We start from the raw sequence: 20,179 nt of genomic DNA on the forward strand, positions 1-20,179 counted from the left end.
TTCCGAGGGAGAAGAAAAACCGTAAACAACACTCCGTCGGACATCGAATGCATATGATACCGGTTAATTTGGTCGGCACACCCTATAACTGTCAAGGTGGTAAAAATTATGGTTAGACATACGCTTTTACTGAACCGTATATTTGTAGGTGGCAATAAATACTAGTACTATAATACTCCGAGCCTCTCAATTAGGCGCTACACACACACACACACACACACACACACACGCGAACACGAAATTGTTTAGGGGTGGTGAAGAGAGGAGTAAAACGGACGGGGACCACAGGATTTTTAAACGTTTTAATTTAGACCTATAGGGTCGGATGGTATGCCTATATGCCTTTGATCGGCTCCGCCCGCCCACCCCGAGTTCCGATTGACTATCTGGGAACAATACGAAGACAATATAAATTTAGGAATAAAAAAAATACGTACGATATATTATTATTAGTGTATAGAGAAACATGGCCATCACGAAAAGCGTCTCTGAAAAATGAATGTTTCAGCATTTTTAGTACCTATGCATCCTGCAGTTTAAAAATTACAAAAACTAACACTGGACAGAAATAGGCAGACGTCATAAACAATAATAGTTCATTGTTTTTATTTAATTTATTTTATAGGTATTAGGTACAATATAATATTCTATTTCATTGAATTCATTTAAGATATGACACGACCAAATTTAAGCTAAAGTTACCACTTATGACACTAATGTCTTTATTACCACGTTGACGATGACGAATGATAGAATCATTATTTACTAATACAGTAAGACTTAATACTGAGTAAGTAATACGTACTCATGGACTTAAAGCAATCATTCTTATTGTTTCTCTGGTTTTCAATGGGGTGCCGCTTTAATGCTCTTTGCATATACTTATATTTACAGTTATTTTATTACACTGTTCTAATATATAAATCTATATAAGGAGTTCATAATCTACTCTCAAAACTACTTCTTATATTGAGGCATACAGCACGCATGGGGTATTATTTTAAAGTTTCTCTTTTTTATTCACATGCATTTTCTATTTCTATATAACAAGTACGAATCAATCAATAAATGGCAATATTTATTTCTGTAAGGAAACTTATACATTTCAATCAAATTTAGTTATAATAATTGTAGAAAATATTATATAGCACATGATATAGGTACTATATTTTTAAATGTTGGATACACAAAATGAATCGACTTATTCGTCGATCAGTACCTATATCTCTTGTGTTTTGACAAGAAAAAATTCAAGTATTTATCTCTACAAACAATAATTACAGTTGCTTGTTGTAAAAATTAAGTAGTTGACCTCTATGTTCAAATAAATTACATCTAATAACAATGAATAAGGATTCTAAACACAGGTGAAATAATTTGTAGATTTTACGTTGAAAAAAACGTTATTGCTCTATAAAGGAAAAGCGTAAAAAGAATTAAAAGGATATGATAATATGCTCGTACACTTTAGTATTACGAGTAGAACTTTTCAATAGAAAAAAATATCCATTTAAACTGTTATAACATAATACGTGTCATACAGTTGTAATAGGTCAAACCTAGGACATAATAATATCACATAATATTATATTATGTATAATATTATTATTAAGTAATTATAAGTCCAGCTGGGAGACGCTAAAATATACGACGACGACGATAGGAGGATGTAAATCACCAGGTGGTTTGGGTAATATTCTGGATGTGTATATAATAAAGACGTGAGAAATTGACGGCCTCACAACATAGGCACGTATACAAATCGGCCGACCGGACAACAATATATTCGTGTATTTTACTACCGACATGCGATCAAGATTACAAGATGATGGAGCGAATAATATTAGGTATTATGTGCTCGGAAAGTCAGCTATATTGCTCGTAGTTTTGCCCATTTATTTGTTTTTTAGCAAATTGATTTCATTTTTCACCACGGACATAATATACAGTGTCGAATTTCTATGCCTTGTTCAGACATAATATTATTACGTTATCACTATATTATATTTATATACTATGCGATATCGTATACATTAGGGACACTCGTAGGTATTTACTATTTATGCACGAATACGTGTGTGCCCTTCACCATATATAGCGGCGATTGCTGTTATAGCGCTATAATAATATTATAAACGTAGCCGCGGACTGTGTGTACTAACTAGCGAAAAGTGTAAACGGACGTCCCCGTAATTTAGGTAAAACGAGTTTTTTTTTAATCACGTGGTCATGTGTATTTTTTTTTTTTTTTAATACTATTATTGAAGCTTGTAGTAAATTATTTAAAAATAAATCTTATTAAAACATTATTTTTTTCTTTTGTACCAAACGAACGAAGACAAATTATATTAGTATGTATATTGTAGAGATTCCTATATCTATACGAAATATAATAATATTGTATAATACGACTGATAATAAATATATAGCTATTAGGAAATAGGTATAAACACAAAAAGCGAATCACTGAGAAAATCTAGATCGGTACATTACTACATATATTATTATATATTTGGTAAACAGCAAAGAAGTACGTGATGGAAAAATTAATTTTGATTACCATCTTTGATTACGCGTTTTTAATTAAAAAATATAAAATAAAAAAAAAAAACTGTGATTATAATAATAAATAACACTGTCACGGCTGTGCGTCACAATTATTGTGTATATTACATTTATATATATATTGTATACTAGAATATACAGTCGGAACGATTTAAAGCACGTGGACCTGTATAATGAATATATTATTATTAAATGTTATGGTATATACAGGCGACCGTGCGGCATCGTAGACAATATTATAATACCCATTTTATAATAAATACCTATCTAATGTGATAGGAAGATAACGTGTAGTTCTTATTATATAAACCGAATTCATTGATAAGCGTATATATTATTGTATATGTATAAAGCGGCAAATTGTGTCCACCGAGCATATAAAGCGCAAATATCAATACGATCGAGCTGTGATGACCAAACAACGATTGGTGAAATACGGACGAAATTATTTTTTAAAAAAAACATACATCCAATACATTCATATTCACGTGCTGTACTCTCCGCGCGTGCTAGTTCTCGACAATGACTTTTTGTAAGATGTGATTTCTATAAATCATTATAGTAAAAATTATAAGATTAACCTATACCGTATTATAATAGAATATGATCCAAGTGCATGCAGTTCATCCCATTTTTTCCCCTTAATAATGAAATTATTCAAATTTAGATTTTCAGAACTTGTAAATATACCAATTTAAAGTACCTATCATTTTTTCAAATTCTTGACATTTGTCTAAGAAGGTACTCAAGGATTGACTTGTGGTGATACAAAATTCTGTTTTTCGAATGAGAGCCCCCTTTTTTTAATATTATCTATTTAGTGCATAATTTTTTTGAAAAACAGTCCTTAATAATACGTTCACAAAGGTATATAATAGTAATAGTTGTAATATTGGATCTAGTATTTATTATACTTGGCCATTTGCACTAATTATTAAACATTTTAATTGAAAGTCTGTATCTCCGCAGAACCCTCATTACGTAGCACAAAAAAATCTCAAGATTTTGAAACTATATGGTAATCTTTAATTAAGTATATTTAAAAATTACAAAAATCAGATTTTGTGTAACCGCATTATTGAAGAAAAAAAACTGTTATGAATTGGTGGTTTATAATTGCTGTACTTACGTAAAGCCGAAGAAAAAAATATGTTGAAGTATAAAAATATGTAACATAATAACGGTGTGTATGGTGAGCTGTAGCCGGATATATTATTATGTATACCTACGGAAGGAATTGATGAACTCAAAACTGCCAGGTATACATAATAATATTATTATACACACACAATAAAGAAAATAATATTCGCAATGTGGTTTCTCGATCTATCGGCGGCGGTCTAGCGTATAAGTCAACGAAAATTATAAAATTAATATAATATAATATATATAGGTATATATGTATATTTTACATTGTACACTGTACTACATACATATTATATTTATTACAAAATATACTATAATATGTGTTTGACAAGTGCGTTGTTCGTTTATATAATAATAAAATGAACACCACTAAAATATACTAAGACATAATAATAATATTATAATGCCACGCGTGTACGTATAAACTATATACGTTGCACAATGCACAGGAAGCGTTTCCACAAATTCCGTTTGGCGAAACCGAGACGACCGCGACATCGGTTTCGTGTGTGATTCTTATTATTGTTTCACCGAGTTCAATGTCCGTACGCGTATCACTAATTATAACAATGATCGGTCGCAGCATCAGCCACCACTGCTCTGTTTCAGCATATATATGTGATGATATGTTAACCCATTGATAGCGTTATAACCCCACTTGGATTAACAACTGTCCCCAATTAAATTACGCAACTAAGTATGCGTGTACAGTGTGACGGATGAGTTGAAAATAATTAAAAAGATAACAATTTTTTTTTATTATTATTATGATTATTTTAAGGCTGACAGGTGAGACACGCGCGTTATGTCGTGGGCGTTTTTTTTATTTGTTTTTGTTTGAATGTATCGCATCGGCAAAGAAAATTGTTCGTTTTTTAAAATGTTCGTTAGTTGTACGTTATAATCTTGAATAGCTCATAATATTGTAATATATCAATACTATTTTGTCTAAAATAAGGCAGGGAACATAATATGATATTGTAGAACAATTAATATTTACGTATAGTACCTACAACTAATACCGGTGTTTTTGTACCTACGCAATCGTAGGTTAGCTATAGGCTATAGGGTTCATACTTTATATACATCATTAGAAAGTAAATCAAAATCCTTTTAAATGATTAATCGAATAATCGATTAATCTCTTGAATTGGAAATCAACAGAGAAAATGTCCCGCTCCCAAAACGATAATTATGATTAGTAAATAATATCGATAATAGCTGTTGTATCGATTGCGAACGAATGTACGCGCTTTATACCTAGGTACTTACTTCTTACGATTGTTATAATATTATGTAGGTACCGCCGTGATTTCGACGCAATTATTAGACGATAAAATAATAACGTGTAATAACTAATAACCAATAATTATGAACAAATAATAACAATAATTTACAGAGCTGTGTTTGAAAATAATGCAGGTAACACGCATGATAAATATTTATCAAATATTCTGCTATTACAGCGTGGTACAGACTATACTACTCGTATATACCTAGACAGTTAATTCTATGCGTAAATTATACATTTTCATATTTCCAAAACGATTATTTTGTGCCATAATAGTATACCTATATTAATTTCGAATTATACGAACAAATTATAAATCGTATATATCCTATTAAATAAATGCCCGAGTATTTTCACCGTAATTTTATTAACGCCAGTGTATATATATATATATATATATTATATAATATTATACATCTCCACGCACAATAAATTCCAACAGGTAAATATTATAATTTGTCCTCCGCACTCTGTATATTATGATCGATAAACCAGTCTGGTAGTTCATTGAAATATTTAAATTAAATTAAACTAAAATTACAGACAACGAGTAGTCTGGATACTTAACAATTATTGATTTGCAGTTAAAAAGTTGCAATTTTTTTTCATTCAACTAAAAAGATTCCAATCAATTTAAAATTTAAGCACAACGACTGACGTTCGTTTACACTACTCATAAACAGTATACACATATAGTATATTGTGTTGGACACTCGGAACGATGATAATAATATATATATCATATATTGATACGCGTTCACAAATTAAAATGTTTATAATTTTTAATAACTTTAATAGCTCATGGCACATTCTGATATTTTTGGTCAACATCGTATAGATATTGGACAACATATTATGTGTTGTAAATTATAATATATACACCGATCGAATCTCAAAATACTATGTAGGCGTTAAAACTAAATGAATTTAAAAAAATATATAGGTAGGTATATAACTAATTCTTTCAAACTTTATGAAATTATTAAGTAGGTATATAAAAAAAAAAAATCCGGAACGTTTAATCTGTCAAAATACTACATTCTATACATATGCCAGTTGCGTGCTGTCAAATATAATTTTATTTTTTACAAAACGTGCATCCCAATATTATACCTAACCAGAATGCAAATTATACATTTTTGGACACGTTATGTTTCTTGTGTTTGATTTATAATGATTTTCATTCGGAACGAAGTTCTACAACAGTTCGCTAAGATAAACCAGATACAAAATACAAGGGTTTTGTGTATGGTGTAGGTTAAATCGCTGTCATATACACGTGCATATTTCTGATAAACATAGCACATTAAGAACGGACGTCGTCCTAGTTACAGATTGTAGTATTTTATTATATTTTATAAATGTATATGTTTCTGTGCGTGTAAAGACCCACACGAAAGTATCGATATTATCGAATATAATATGTTAAATTGTGTGTAACATACTATAATATATTTTATGAATACACAAAGGTTATGTAATAGGTAAGTACCTATATTTTGTTTACGCAAGACCAAATAGAAGCGAGATCACAATCAAAATAAAAAAAAATCCTTAAAATCGATCGGCTCTAAAATACAATGTCGTTTAAAGTTTTACTCACATATTATTATTAATTACACGGAAAATTGACACTACATAACCACATAATATATGTCAAGACTATATTATATTCTGCAATATACGAAATATTATACAAATAAAACGTCACAGGAACATTTAGACTAAGTACACGATCAGGGACTTCATTTGGGGTGGGAGGAGGGTGTTAGCTAGGGTGTGTGTTTATATTTTGTACCCCTTACTTTTGAAATAGTCATAATTTGCCTGCTAAAATAATGCACCATTATGTTATATATATATATATATGATTAAATTTAAATTTAATTTTTGTATTAACAGTGGATATTAAATATAAGAAAATATTGTGGTATCAATAATTGATAAAACAATAAACATTACAATCTATTGTAGTAGGTATCTGGTATACTCTATATATTCTATAAATATAAGAGATAATCTACATTCGTTGGTTATCACTTATGAGTTATCTGCACACTGAACCAAAGGGTAAATTATTATATTGAATATATATTATAGACATTTGTGATTGAATCTTAGTACATGGTTTACAACTGTTTTTTATTATACCGTATAGTTGACAGTAGCTTATAGGCAACTGATAAGTGACAACAGTAATAAAATGATAAATTTAAAATTTTAACGATGGCTACAATATAATATATTATTATATTATTGAAATTGAGTACCTAATAGATTTTTCTTAAATATAATTATTATTATTTTAGAGAATTTTGAGTATAAAATATAAATGACAATAAATAAAAGTAATTATAATATTGTGGGCTTTAATTTTTGTTTCTGCATTTGTCTTCTTCGAGATCGAGAATTGTATACATTTTATGCATATTACTTATTGCTTTTTAGTTCTCACTGACAAAGTAAGTAGGTACCTAAACAATTATTTACTAACTTTTGTGTTTAAATATTGCTCTTTACCGTTTATGTTAAATATTGATACGGTCCATGTTCTATGGAAAAAATTAAAAGCACGATAATGAACACAGCCGGTATGTCTATATATTTATATAGCCTGGTGAAATTTAAAAATGGCCTGTTTGAAATCTTGCACAGCCGAAAAAAAACTGAAAATACGCCCCTGAGTATACCTACAATATAATATACATCGTATTTACAATGTGTACTTATAACTATAAAAATATGGTGTTTTTTACGAGAAAAAAATCACTGCTGCAGGCAATGATGCGACTATAACAGAGTACATAATTGTCACAAGTAAGCCGTAAAGCTGCTCGATAAGATGTATAGAAAACACGCACACGCGCGATCGCGTTCTACCACGTTGTGATATTAAACCAGCCGTTACCTATAATGTTATATCGCTTTATCATCGTTATTTAATTACAAAGGAAAAACGATAGTTCGATAAACAAGCGCATTATTACGAGCCGCGATCATCTTTTTTGTTTTTAAAGATTTAAGTTTCTATATATTGTATTATAATACGCGATTGCGTCACTACTTATAAGTCGAGGCCGCGTTTTGATATTATCATAGGTATTATATGAAAAATGCTATCATAATATTATTATAATGTAAATATATAATAATAATAATGTGTAGATTGTAATTTGTGGGTACACATTATTACAGTATGCATGATTGCCTTACCGAGCCATAAAGTAAGCCGCATGCGTCCATGCACAAGTACATACACGTCGCTACGCCTTGGATGTTTAGCTGTCCCATGTTCACCGAAGTTCTTTGCAGGATAACTGAAAAAAAAAATCAAATGTTCATAAACTCATAAATATATATATTATGCACGATACAAGTGTATAATTTGTGGTAAATAAAATGTATATACGTGTATTACATTGTAGTTTAGTGAATGTACAACACCTGGTCGCCTGGCGCCAATATATACTTATTTATATACATGTGACACGTTCCATTGTTTAGTAAAAAGTTTTGGCATAAAGATCTTATTACATTATACAAATTATTGTAGCGATTATATAGAATGACGATTAAATAGTGCGGTACGATGTAGGTAGGTACAGATATGCATTATAATGACAACTGTATATACTGTGATAATGTGGCGCCAAAAAAAATATATATATTATTTTTCCGACGATACGGCATAACATGTAAATGTTATCAAAATTCAAATATACCTAAATCACGTAGGTACCTACTTAATCACGAATTACTCCTGTCTAATTAAAGGTGTCGATCGATCTTAACTATTTAATTACATGGTGGTTTTTTTTATACTATCGTTTTTAATAGAGCCAAATTACGATAAATAGACATATATAGGTATAGGTACCCTATACAATAACAATATTATGGTAAAGTAGTGCACAAGTTTTTACATTGTGTTCACATTTTCGTAGTGATCAACATTATGGTAACACCATATAATTATAATCCACAGTAAATAAAATATAAGCCGATTGGTTTTAATATATTCCCAATTCCCCATAATTGTGATTGGCTTAAATTATTTAGTTGGAATATTTTTCCATAACATAATAAATAGGACAGCTTATAATCTGGAATAATTAGTATTTTCCGAATAATAATTGCTATTGCGCTGATAAATTGAGGGTCTAATATTCTGAAAATACATACTTTTTTGTCGTATAGCCTATAGAATATAATAAAATATACATATAACTGCTGTAATAAGTTATATATTCAACCCGTGACGTTTATGCCATTCCGTTCGCTATAATATCGTATATTGTAATGCTAAACTGTACCTTTATAATATGTATAAATATTTTAGTAAAAATATAAAAATATATAATAATATTATGTTTTTATGGTAGACATATTTTAAGCTCCACTCTTTATAGGTAATATGTGTGTAGGAACTCGTGGCAGCTTAAGGCGAACTAACTCAAGATCATAGTTAATATATTATTTTAACGTAATAAAATTTAACAATAAATGTACCCATAACATAGCTATGTATAAAACACGAAAACATCTTTCACATGTTTTGCCATTCGAATTTGTCTGTTGTGTGAAAAAAAAATTAAAATAAATACATAATAATTGAGATTATCGTAAGCGTTCATATTATATAATATTTAATGACCAAATGAGTCCCTTCGATAGTTTTATATAATATTGCAGTTGTTAAAACCGGATATTCATATTACACCTATAGCAAAATATTTTTCTGACTGTCTTGTAACGTGAATCTCATAGACATATTTCACTACGTAAATGAGTCCATTATAGAGAGGAGGCCGTGTTAAGGCTAACAAGTCGAATAGTTACTATTATTATTATTATTATTATTATTATTGTTGTTGTTGTTATTACTTATAAGTTTCTAACGACGATCCATATAAAAAAATATATAATAATATTATTATTATTATCATCATCATTGATGTAACCGAAAACGTTTATTATAGAAGGGGCGGTTGGCGGTTGCATTTAAAGCATCCGAGTCAAAATAATAATAACTGTCGGTAAAAAGGAGGCGCCTATGTTCGAAATCGATTAGAATATTAAATGCATATAATATTATTATAATATAGTTGCCGGTCAGAAAAATAATACCATAAGGTTCCTGTGCGGCAACCGGTTCGTCAGTATGTATATAATATATGTTTATGTGTGTGTACGAGAACATATTTATATGTGACTCCCAAGCTCATTAACACAAATTTGAATTTAAAGGGAAAATAATAAAACACTTATGCTTATCTGAACCCCAAAGTATTGTTCCGATCTCGAGTGGGATTCAGGAATTTTACTCAAATTGACACCAGCTATTATATTATATAGATAGAAACCGGCACCGCCGCACACCGACCACTGACCATGATTAAACCACACACATATTATTATATTATATAGATACGCATTGCAGCTTACATTTTTATATCCAAAAACAAACTTTATGTGTGTGTCCCGTCACCATGAACAAAAACGCGTGTTTATTTAGTTTTTTTTTAGATATCACCCTGTGCGAGTATTTTACGATTACGACCGAATTACACAGGCTTTCAAGAAAATAATAGAAATTACTATATATAGAGAGAGGCGTCTAAAAAGTGAAATTGCCGGACGCATTGTACTCGTATTGTACCTACCTTCATATCGTTTTATGACCTTTATCCCAAAATGCGTTTGCAGAGCGGCGGGCGGAATCACTTCTCCGTGAACCAACGGATTTATATATTATTATATCAAAGCACGTAATATAATAATATATAAGAATACGATGGGTACATAATATTATACCGTTGACAAATAACGTGTATGCGTGTATAACGTGTATAATGCGGCGCGTTTTTCATTTTCACACAATACCGCCCGATGAGTTGATACGTTAAGACCGCGTCCATTTATAATAATAATGTTATGTTCTCCCCTTATTTGAAAAATTTCCGGTCATAACGACTTTAAACGACGCTTTCCCGACGATGCGGATTCCGCACTACAATAGAGTTACGTACACATCGTATACATACGTATATAATAGCATATATAGTATAATATGTCACAGTGTGCGTGTGTAAATGGAAGCATTCGAAAATTCAAACGAATAACAGGTATATCGTATTATCACGTTCTATGTGAGGGTAATCCGTTGAAATCCGATCAGAAATAATAATTATGACTAATGATTCTAAAGTATGCTTCATTTTTCAGTCTGAACAAACTATAATATGGTGATTATATTATATCATTAAAATTATATTTTTAAAAGCACCACACATATATTTTACACATACGCTGATAGCGTGCATACACACACACACGCATGTGCATCAACATTTGTTAAACTCGTCCTTGTTCACAATATACATTTATATAATTAGGTAGGTATTATACGATGTATTTTAGGTTTCATTGCGTAGAAAACGTAGAAAACCTCCCCACCAACAACTATTTTGTGTATAAAAAAAAAGATATGTTATGTAAAATTCTATACTTAAGAAACGCATGAGTAGAAAAAAGGCTTTTAGAGAACAGCTTAGATACCTATCTTAATGTCCAGTGGGCCATGAGTTTGTTAAATATTTTACAAATAAGTGATTAAGAAAATTAAAAGCATCAATAAAATTCATTCTATTTAGCTAGAATCAAAATGTTTACTTCGAAGGAAACATGTTACGATACTATATAGTATATTATAATACATTAAAATAGTTTTTACAATACATAAAAACGTTCTTATATTTAATTAGTAAAACATTACGTTGTAAGTAAAATAATATATAACTATATGATTCTCTTTCGTACCTCACCTACTTTTACTTAAATCTTAAGAAGACACCACACCTGAATATGTTGTCTCCATAGTCCGTTTTACAAACATACAGCATACACACACCAAAATAATTGTGTTCGACAGAACCGATTATGTAGCTTTAATACTAAGAGTGAATTGACCTATTATAGAATTTAAAGGTAAGAATATTATCCGTGTTTTTACGTTTATTTTTACGATATTTCAATAATTAGTAGTAGAGTTAAGAGTATTTTAATAATGTAATATTGTACAATGCATCCTCTTTTAAAAGAAAAATAATTTCTTCTCATGCATTATTTTAAATATTTGCATTGAGTCTGTACCAATATAACATTTTAAAAAATTAGCCAAATCTATGCAATATAAACAATCGTTTTAAGTTTGAATTAATTTATGGGTCATTCTGTATTCAAACGTATTAATTTATTTTAAAATACAATACGATGCGCATTGCATATGTTTTACAACCATTTTTAATGATATATACATAATACATATATCTAAGACTATAAAATAAATCATTTAACTTCTCGTTATACTCAAATTATTTTTTGGTAAGCCACAAAAAAGAGGTATATACTAATATAGAAGATAAACCAAATATTTAATTCTCAGTACATCCATCGAAATATAGGTTATTACTTATTCATTATTAGCAATAAATTCTTCAAAATAAATTAAGCTCATAATATTTCAAGTTACACAGATAAATGATAATACATAATAGTTATGTAGGTATAGTTATGATTATCGTCCTTATATGTATGACTGATAGGTTTGAACATAATTTTATGTAAATAAAACGTATTTATTCAATATACTTGTATATTTAAAATAATGTAGGCTATTTTGAGATTCAGAACTGATGACATCTTTTTAAAGATCAAATACATTTTTTAGTAAAAATGTATTATCCCTGTATACATTATATGTGAAGGATGTAGATCCTTTGGTACAAAGAAAATTATTAGGTACACTAATAGATTATTTAGATCTATATATGATAACAATTATTACAAATTGTTGATAACTCACGGTTTTATGTTAGGTGCAGTGAATATTTTTTCTTACAAACGGCCCTCAGGACCATTTAGTTATAAGTACGTCGAATGAACCTATTATGAAAATATTTTCCATTGCCAATGTTGTAGTTTCCTTTACCTTTTAAACTATATTGAATTAAATTACACTGTGTATCAGCGTGCCAAAAAAAACAAAATGTCGTACATTTTCCACTGAAAACATCCAATATATTTCCATAAACTGTTTGGGACTGGTGGGGAAGAATACAAGGTTTTCATTGAAATGTTCGAAATATAAAACTTTAAAATACCAAGTCTAAACTGAACTATACATGGCTTAATATATGTTATATACATATAGACTATAAATAACAGATCGAATTAAAAAAGAAACTGTAACAAGTGTAACACGATTACAGCCCGCCTTGTCTATAATATACGATATATGCCTACCACGCAAGATCCGGGGGGCGGGAAGAACAAACGAGGCGTTTAGTAATCCTAACTTTTCTCCGATCAGAAATTTTCGATCACCTGTGGCTAATGAGATTTGATCATGACAACAAGAAACAATACGTTATGTATAAAATTGGTAAATAACGAAACGCCTTCGGTTCGTCTTTTAATCGGCGCGGCTAACCCTTTATATCACTCTTACGCGTATGATATAGTAATATACAATAATATTGAATTATAATATTAATATGTTATTTACGTGGTTTCGTTTACCACGGTCCACGAAGCTCGGATATTATTTTAATATTACGTCAGTGTGATGAGTAAGTATAAACACTGTAGTCGTTCGGGCCACCCCACGCGTAGGTATAGGGAAGGGAGAAAAAAACGTCTAAACAGTCGCGTTAATAAATCGTCGATAATTAATTTATATTATACACGCGTATACTGCCGGCGTACAAACGTACCTACAATATATCACAACGGTAATAAAATTATGTCCATATTGTATTATTATTATTATCGTCATCATTATTGTTATTATATGCACGGAGTGCGCGTTTATCAAGTTGTTTTCCGCCGGTCGGCACGTGGACACGCAAACGTACCCCGCTGTAACCCGTTTGTATTGTACTGGGACTTGCTGGTACAGGGTGTCACGCCATGTTTGCTCCAGCCGATGATTTGTTTTCTAACTATTATTTTTTGAAAATTATTAGTCCGAGGGTCACATTTTAAATATTGTTCGATTTACCATATTTCGAAATAATTATAATTACAAACTTTGCTTCAGGTAAATATTTTAAAAGTGAAATCATTAACCATTCCCGTCGTATTGTCACCGTGCATTGTCACCAATCGCCAGTCACATACATTTACCTATATATGTATAAGCATAACACCATGGAGTCCAATTTTAAACCTGCTATTGCCGTGTTCGAGTGCCGGGCATGAGGTTTTCAAAGCTCAGTTCCCGCAATGCCTTTATATAAGTAGGTAAAATAGAATGTTAAGTAGTCTGGGAATGTATACCAGACCGAACCCGTCAAGACACACCCTGTATACTATGATACACGGATTAGCTAGATGCTTATGTTATTATATATATATTTTTATGACCATATACCAGTCACGTTATACCGCACAGTATACTTACCTACGGGGGTGAACCGCACCGGAGTCGAGTCGCGACAACAACTGCGGCACGCGGAGAGCCGGAGACGCACGCCAGTGGGATATCAATTAATTAATGACGTTTATACGGTCAATCGTTTGTTACCCGCGCGACGACCAACCGCGGTGTGTATGCCTATTATACCACGGTTCCACCCGGTAAGAGATATTATGATAATAATAACAATATTTAAGCAATAAACGAAGTTTATGACGCGTGACGTTCGGATCGTTTCAATTAGGCGCACGACCACCGCGCGGCGGACCGTCATAATAAGATTATAGTGGCGCTGGCAGCGGAATCGTCTCAGTCGTGCTGTACCTACCAATATAATATCATAGGTTTGCGTTTACCTATCTACATATCTATGCGTTATATGATAATAAATAACAACGAGTCGCGCAAACTAAGGCAATGACGAATAGGAAATTGTATGAAAAAAGAAATCAATTTAAAATCAAGAAAAATAAACAGATGACGTGTAGCAGGCGCAATGTATTATATCATTATACATATACGATTGCCGCGTGAGTAGAGATTGCTGACATTATCATTGCCGATGTTTGATATTTATGGAATTTATTTAGGTACATGACGATGTGTTGGATTAACGTTGCAATTAGTTAATATATTATAATTATAATCATAAATAAAGTGATGTTACGAACCCCATTTTTTAAGTATGATCCTAACCCGAATTAAACTGTTATTAAATTTAACAAACTCAAACCTGGTTTTTTTTCTTTTACAGTGACCCACTTGTAACCTACTGTACAGCAGTGTGACACCCACTTGCAAACATTTTTTTAATATTACACGCACTAATGTTTAATCTTAAACTGGGCTAGATATTATATAGTTTATGTCTTATATAGTTATATGATGATAATATAGTGCAGCAATTCTATACATAGGTACTGCAACTATACGCAAAGTAACACTATATAGTAGATACCTCTGTATTATAAAAATATAAAATACACGCTTTACGATATCTAATGACGTTATCTTAGGGTCAGTAAACCAATAAAAATATTTTTAAATAAAATAGAAAAAAAACAATTTTTTAGCTCTTAAGTAAGCAAATTTGTATACCTATAACCGATCATAAAATCGCACGGATTCCATTCATTTTCAATGACCCATTCACATACTAAACAAAACAGCAGAGCATAAACGAATTAGTATACTTTCAGTCGATTCCAGCCGGATTATTAACTAGCATAATATTATTATTAATATAGTATTGCATGCGTTGCTGCAGTTGAACTCGATATTGTATATTATATATATCATAATTAGCGAATGTTAACTTCAAACGACTTTGTAGCAATAAGCGAACCACAACAGGTTTCGTTCGGTGCGTACGTGATTCCTTTATTATGTCCCAGCTGGTGCGGTAATCGCAACGCACATTCATGCGGATCATTTTTTCAATAGAAAATAGTTTATTTTTGAAAATGTGTTGGTGTTTCGTTTTGCCGATCATAGACGCATTTGGGTTAAATTTATGGGGGTGCTCGATATATGTCGACTAAAGTGATCAGTGGGGCACCCCCAAGCACCCTCCAAACTGCGCCTATGTTGGCGATCCGCACCAGCTTTAGGACATATCATACCGTAATAGCCTATAGGAGTATTATATACTTTGTTATTGCGCGACGTTTACTATTGGCAGAACACAATTTATAACATATTATATTAATAGTGTATAATGTATTAATGTACATACAGATTACATTAGAATGATATTATATTAGGAATTATCACTTAATATAACAATGTCTAAATTACATTTCTAGAGATCAGTCCTATTGTTTTTACTCCGAATTCCGATGTTAAATATATCCTTCTGTGTTCGGACTATGTATTAAAAAAAAGAATTGTTTTTGTGTATAATATCCTAATAAGCCTCTTATAATATGGTGTATAATATAATAAAATATATACATGTGAAATAGTATAGGTACTCGCATTTATAATAATACAATAATTGGTAGAAGAAATCTGTTAAGTAATGACAACACAATATATTAATGTAATAAACTATGTCTTTAAACCCACGAGTGTCTAAAAGATAACCTTGACTTAATTTCAATATTATTTCCGACAAACATTGTCCCACTACAATGGGCCAACAAACACGCGGTTATACGTTAGGTATTATATTATTATTATAAATTAAATATAATTTTCGCCAACACAAATTACGAATTACGATATAGTTTGATTTACTGACGCTAATTGATTTTTAATTTTATAAGGTAAATATATAAGTATACACTTGTAAAAGTCCTCACGTATTATGACGTGTTCCTATACAATTTTCAAGGTAGTATTCGTAAGTTCGAATGTTTCTTTAAAAGTTTAGAGTAACTTTTTAAGAATGTGTATACCTAATGTATAGTAGTTATGTTTTTAAATATAAACGAATTGGATTATAGTTTAATATATTGTTTTCATCTACATTCTACATGGTCCATTGACCAAATAGTAGGTATAGTAGTATATACTAGTGGTATCTATACAACACTTTAATGTAATTATTATTCATTTTAGTAAATTAGAGGAAAACAATTTAAAAGTTTAATAATTGGAACACGTTATTACTGACTACATTACTACTCAAGGTTTGATTTAAGCCACTGAGATTTTTCAAAATTATTCGACAGTTCATTTTTCTTACGTCCAAGGAAGTTACTGATATAAATAAAAAATTATCGACATTTCAATTTGAACGAATATCCAATCTCGAAAGTACTACTTGAAAAATGTTAAGCACTATATATTATAATGTATAATTTACTCTATATTAATTCATTCAAAATAAAATAATAATGGTCACAATAAAAACAAAATTGATACGTTTAGTAACAACTGACATTATTTAATTTGAATCAAAAATTATTAGTTCTTAAATATTAAAACAACACAAAAAAAATGCTTAATAATTGAACGCAGAGTTGAAGACCTTGACATTTATTGTACTTGTACTACCTATAATCATTAAATCTGAAAAAGACATTTTGATAAGACAAAAACAAATTAATTTTGTTTATGACACGGATAGATACTTGAGATCATGTATGATATATATATACCTATATAGAACTAATACACTCCTGGATCACGTGAGCATATTTCGAGTGTAAATTGTTTGACACGTTGAAAAATATGTATCAAAGAATTATTTACTACATATCCGTACCTATACGTCATATAGAACGTAGTCCGAGAATAGTATAGTATATTATTTAACGTGAATAGATTAGTACTTAATAGTTAATACTTAATAAATTAATACGATTTATATAATATATAGCATTGACATTTCGCATAAGCAAGCTTTTATAGTATATTAAATATTTGCATTCAATAATAATTATACTATCATCGCCATTAAATTATCCAGGTTAACTAGCGACAATATAATTATGGACATATCATTATCGTAATATTGGACTCCACCCATATTAATCTCTGTGTAATAATTTAAATTTAATAGTAGTATGAAAAACCGGAGAAGTCGCTATGTTGTATAGCTGCAGGTTTCGAGTGTTTGTCGTCGTTGCGAGTATATATAGGTATAGTTAAAGGAATAAAATAATGAGTTTGAAATTTGAATTCGATGATAAATCATTGCACACAAAAAACGATTCTGAGTATTATTTTGCCAGCCTTTATTTCTATGGATATAGATTAGTAATAGGTAGGTCACTAGGTCCTTAAGTCCTTTGTGTAATAAGAATAAAAGGTTAATGATTATTGGTTTGGAAGATATTGGGGTTGTGGTGCTTTGAAAATTATAGTTATTAAATCAATCTATCAACATTAATAATTTGTAAACATTATCCAAGTATAATAAATACTAGATACAATATTATTATATCTATATTATATTTTTGTAAACGAGTTTTAGACTACCTATTATTCTTATTAAAAACATTTTGGTAACAGCAACACTATGTCCGCTTGCATTTTGGATTAGATACCTACTTAGGTACATAATTTTTTTCAAAAAAATGATTAACTAAATAATTTACAGCAAAAAATGGGGGTATTCGTTTGAAAGATAGAAGTTTTTATCACTACAGGACACTTCCTAAAATCCTAAGTAGTAAAAAAGAATTCAAGAATTTGAAAATACGGTCTTTAAACATATAATATATAAAAATTACAAAAATCAGAATTTGAATAAATTGATGAATATCATGAGGACGAGCGTGCTTGATAATTGATGAATCATGCTGCATAATATGTGAAAATGTAAAATAGACTTTTGAATTGAAATTCATTGCATCAAAATATCAAATATAAATTAAATTTAACGATGTATTAAAAACTACATCAAAAATCAGACGTATTCAATTAAACATATTTCATGGACAATAAAAAATGTACATAAAACGATCAAGAAACCCTACAGAAAACATACGTAAATATAATATACAATATGGTATATAATATACTTAATTGCGTGTATTTTGGATGTCTATTTCAATTTTGATAGTCGTAAAAGATTTTTAGAATAGCTTCCGCTCATGATTGTTTAATAAAAATTTAATGGCAAAAATCAAAATGCCAGAAGAATTGACGACTTTAAATACTACATTTTTAGCTTTACGATCGTCTTAATTGAATAAATATTGTTTCAAATGAAATCGTTAATCCAAATTGTAATTATTCGAATAATATTACTGTTTTACTAGGCACTGTTGGTAAATAATATGTTATAGCTGTAACTAGTATTAGTAACTATACTAGAATAAGTTTTTTAAATAATTATAACGATCGCACTGTACATTATGCACTATTATGTACTAAACTTTTATGTAAACATCGTTTTTTAGGTTTCAAAAATGTGACTGGTTTTTTTTATATTTATATATTTAAATAATACATATAGGTACGATAGTATACGTATTTACTGTGGAGTAACTTTATCATTTTGGACCAGGACTCGATCATTTTGGCCCTACATTATATTATGCTCATATTGAGCAGACCGCTGAAGGAAATAGGCATTTTTTTTATTTATACTGTATTACTTATGCAATTGTACTAACTTTAATTGTATAAAATAGGCATTATTCTTTTTTTTTATAGTCAAAATTACCATAAATAAATTAGAAAACGGCTATATAATATTCTTTTTTCAGCCAAACTAAAAAAAATGACTTACTAGATTTGTATTAAAATACAGGATAAAATTAACTTTTTTAAACTTCAAATAATTATTTATAATAGAATACATTTTAATAAAAAGCCCAAAATTAAAAATGAATATTTGGGTAAGTTTTTTCAGCCAGGGTACCGCTACACCCCTTGATCACTACTATATTATAGCCACAGTGAAATGTCCTGCATGCTACGTGGTCTCAGCGGGTAGCATAAGAAATTCGTGTTGTACAAAAATATTTAATTCATCAGAAAATTTCGTTAAATGGCAGTTATAGTTATACTTACTTAATATATTGTTGAAGTTTCACTGTATTACGTAAATTTCAATTTCATACGACGCAAAAATAACGCAAAGAGCGTTGCGAATGAACAATATTCTCACGATCATCAATACTCAATATAAGACACGTCTTCGCCTAGTGCTGCGGACCATAACGTATAATAATATGTACCTAACCTACCACGTGCGCAAGTATTATATTACCATAATATATGTTGGTGTTATATTATGGCGA

General features: G+C 30.0%; 1 protein-coding gene across 1 annotated transcript in view; it reads right to left on the reverse strand.

Annotated features, from left to right (window-relative positions):
• LOC100572243 overlaps nt 1–20,179 on the reverse strand; it is a 76,677-nt gene that overhangs the window by 16,668 nt on the left and 39,830 nt on the right. Inside the window, exon 2 of the mRNA XM_003243308.4 lies at nt 8,216–8,319. Coding sequence (XP_003243356.1) covers nt 8,216–8,319 — 104 coding nt within the window. The remainder of the gene's footprint in view (nt 1–8,215; nt 8,320–20,179) is intronic.

The sequence above is a fragment of the Acyrthosiphon pisum genome, chromosome A2, assembly GCF_005508785.2.
Source record: "Acyrthosiphon pisum isolate AL4f chromosome A2, pea_aphid_22Mar2018_4r6ur, whole genome shotgun sequence".
NCBI classification, from domain to species: Eukaryota; Metazoa; Arthropoda; class Insecta; order Hemiptera; family Aphididae; genus Acyrthosiphon; species Acyrthosiphon pisum.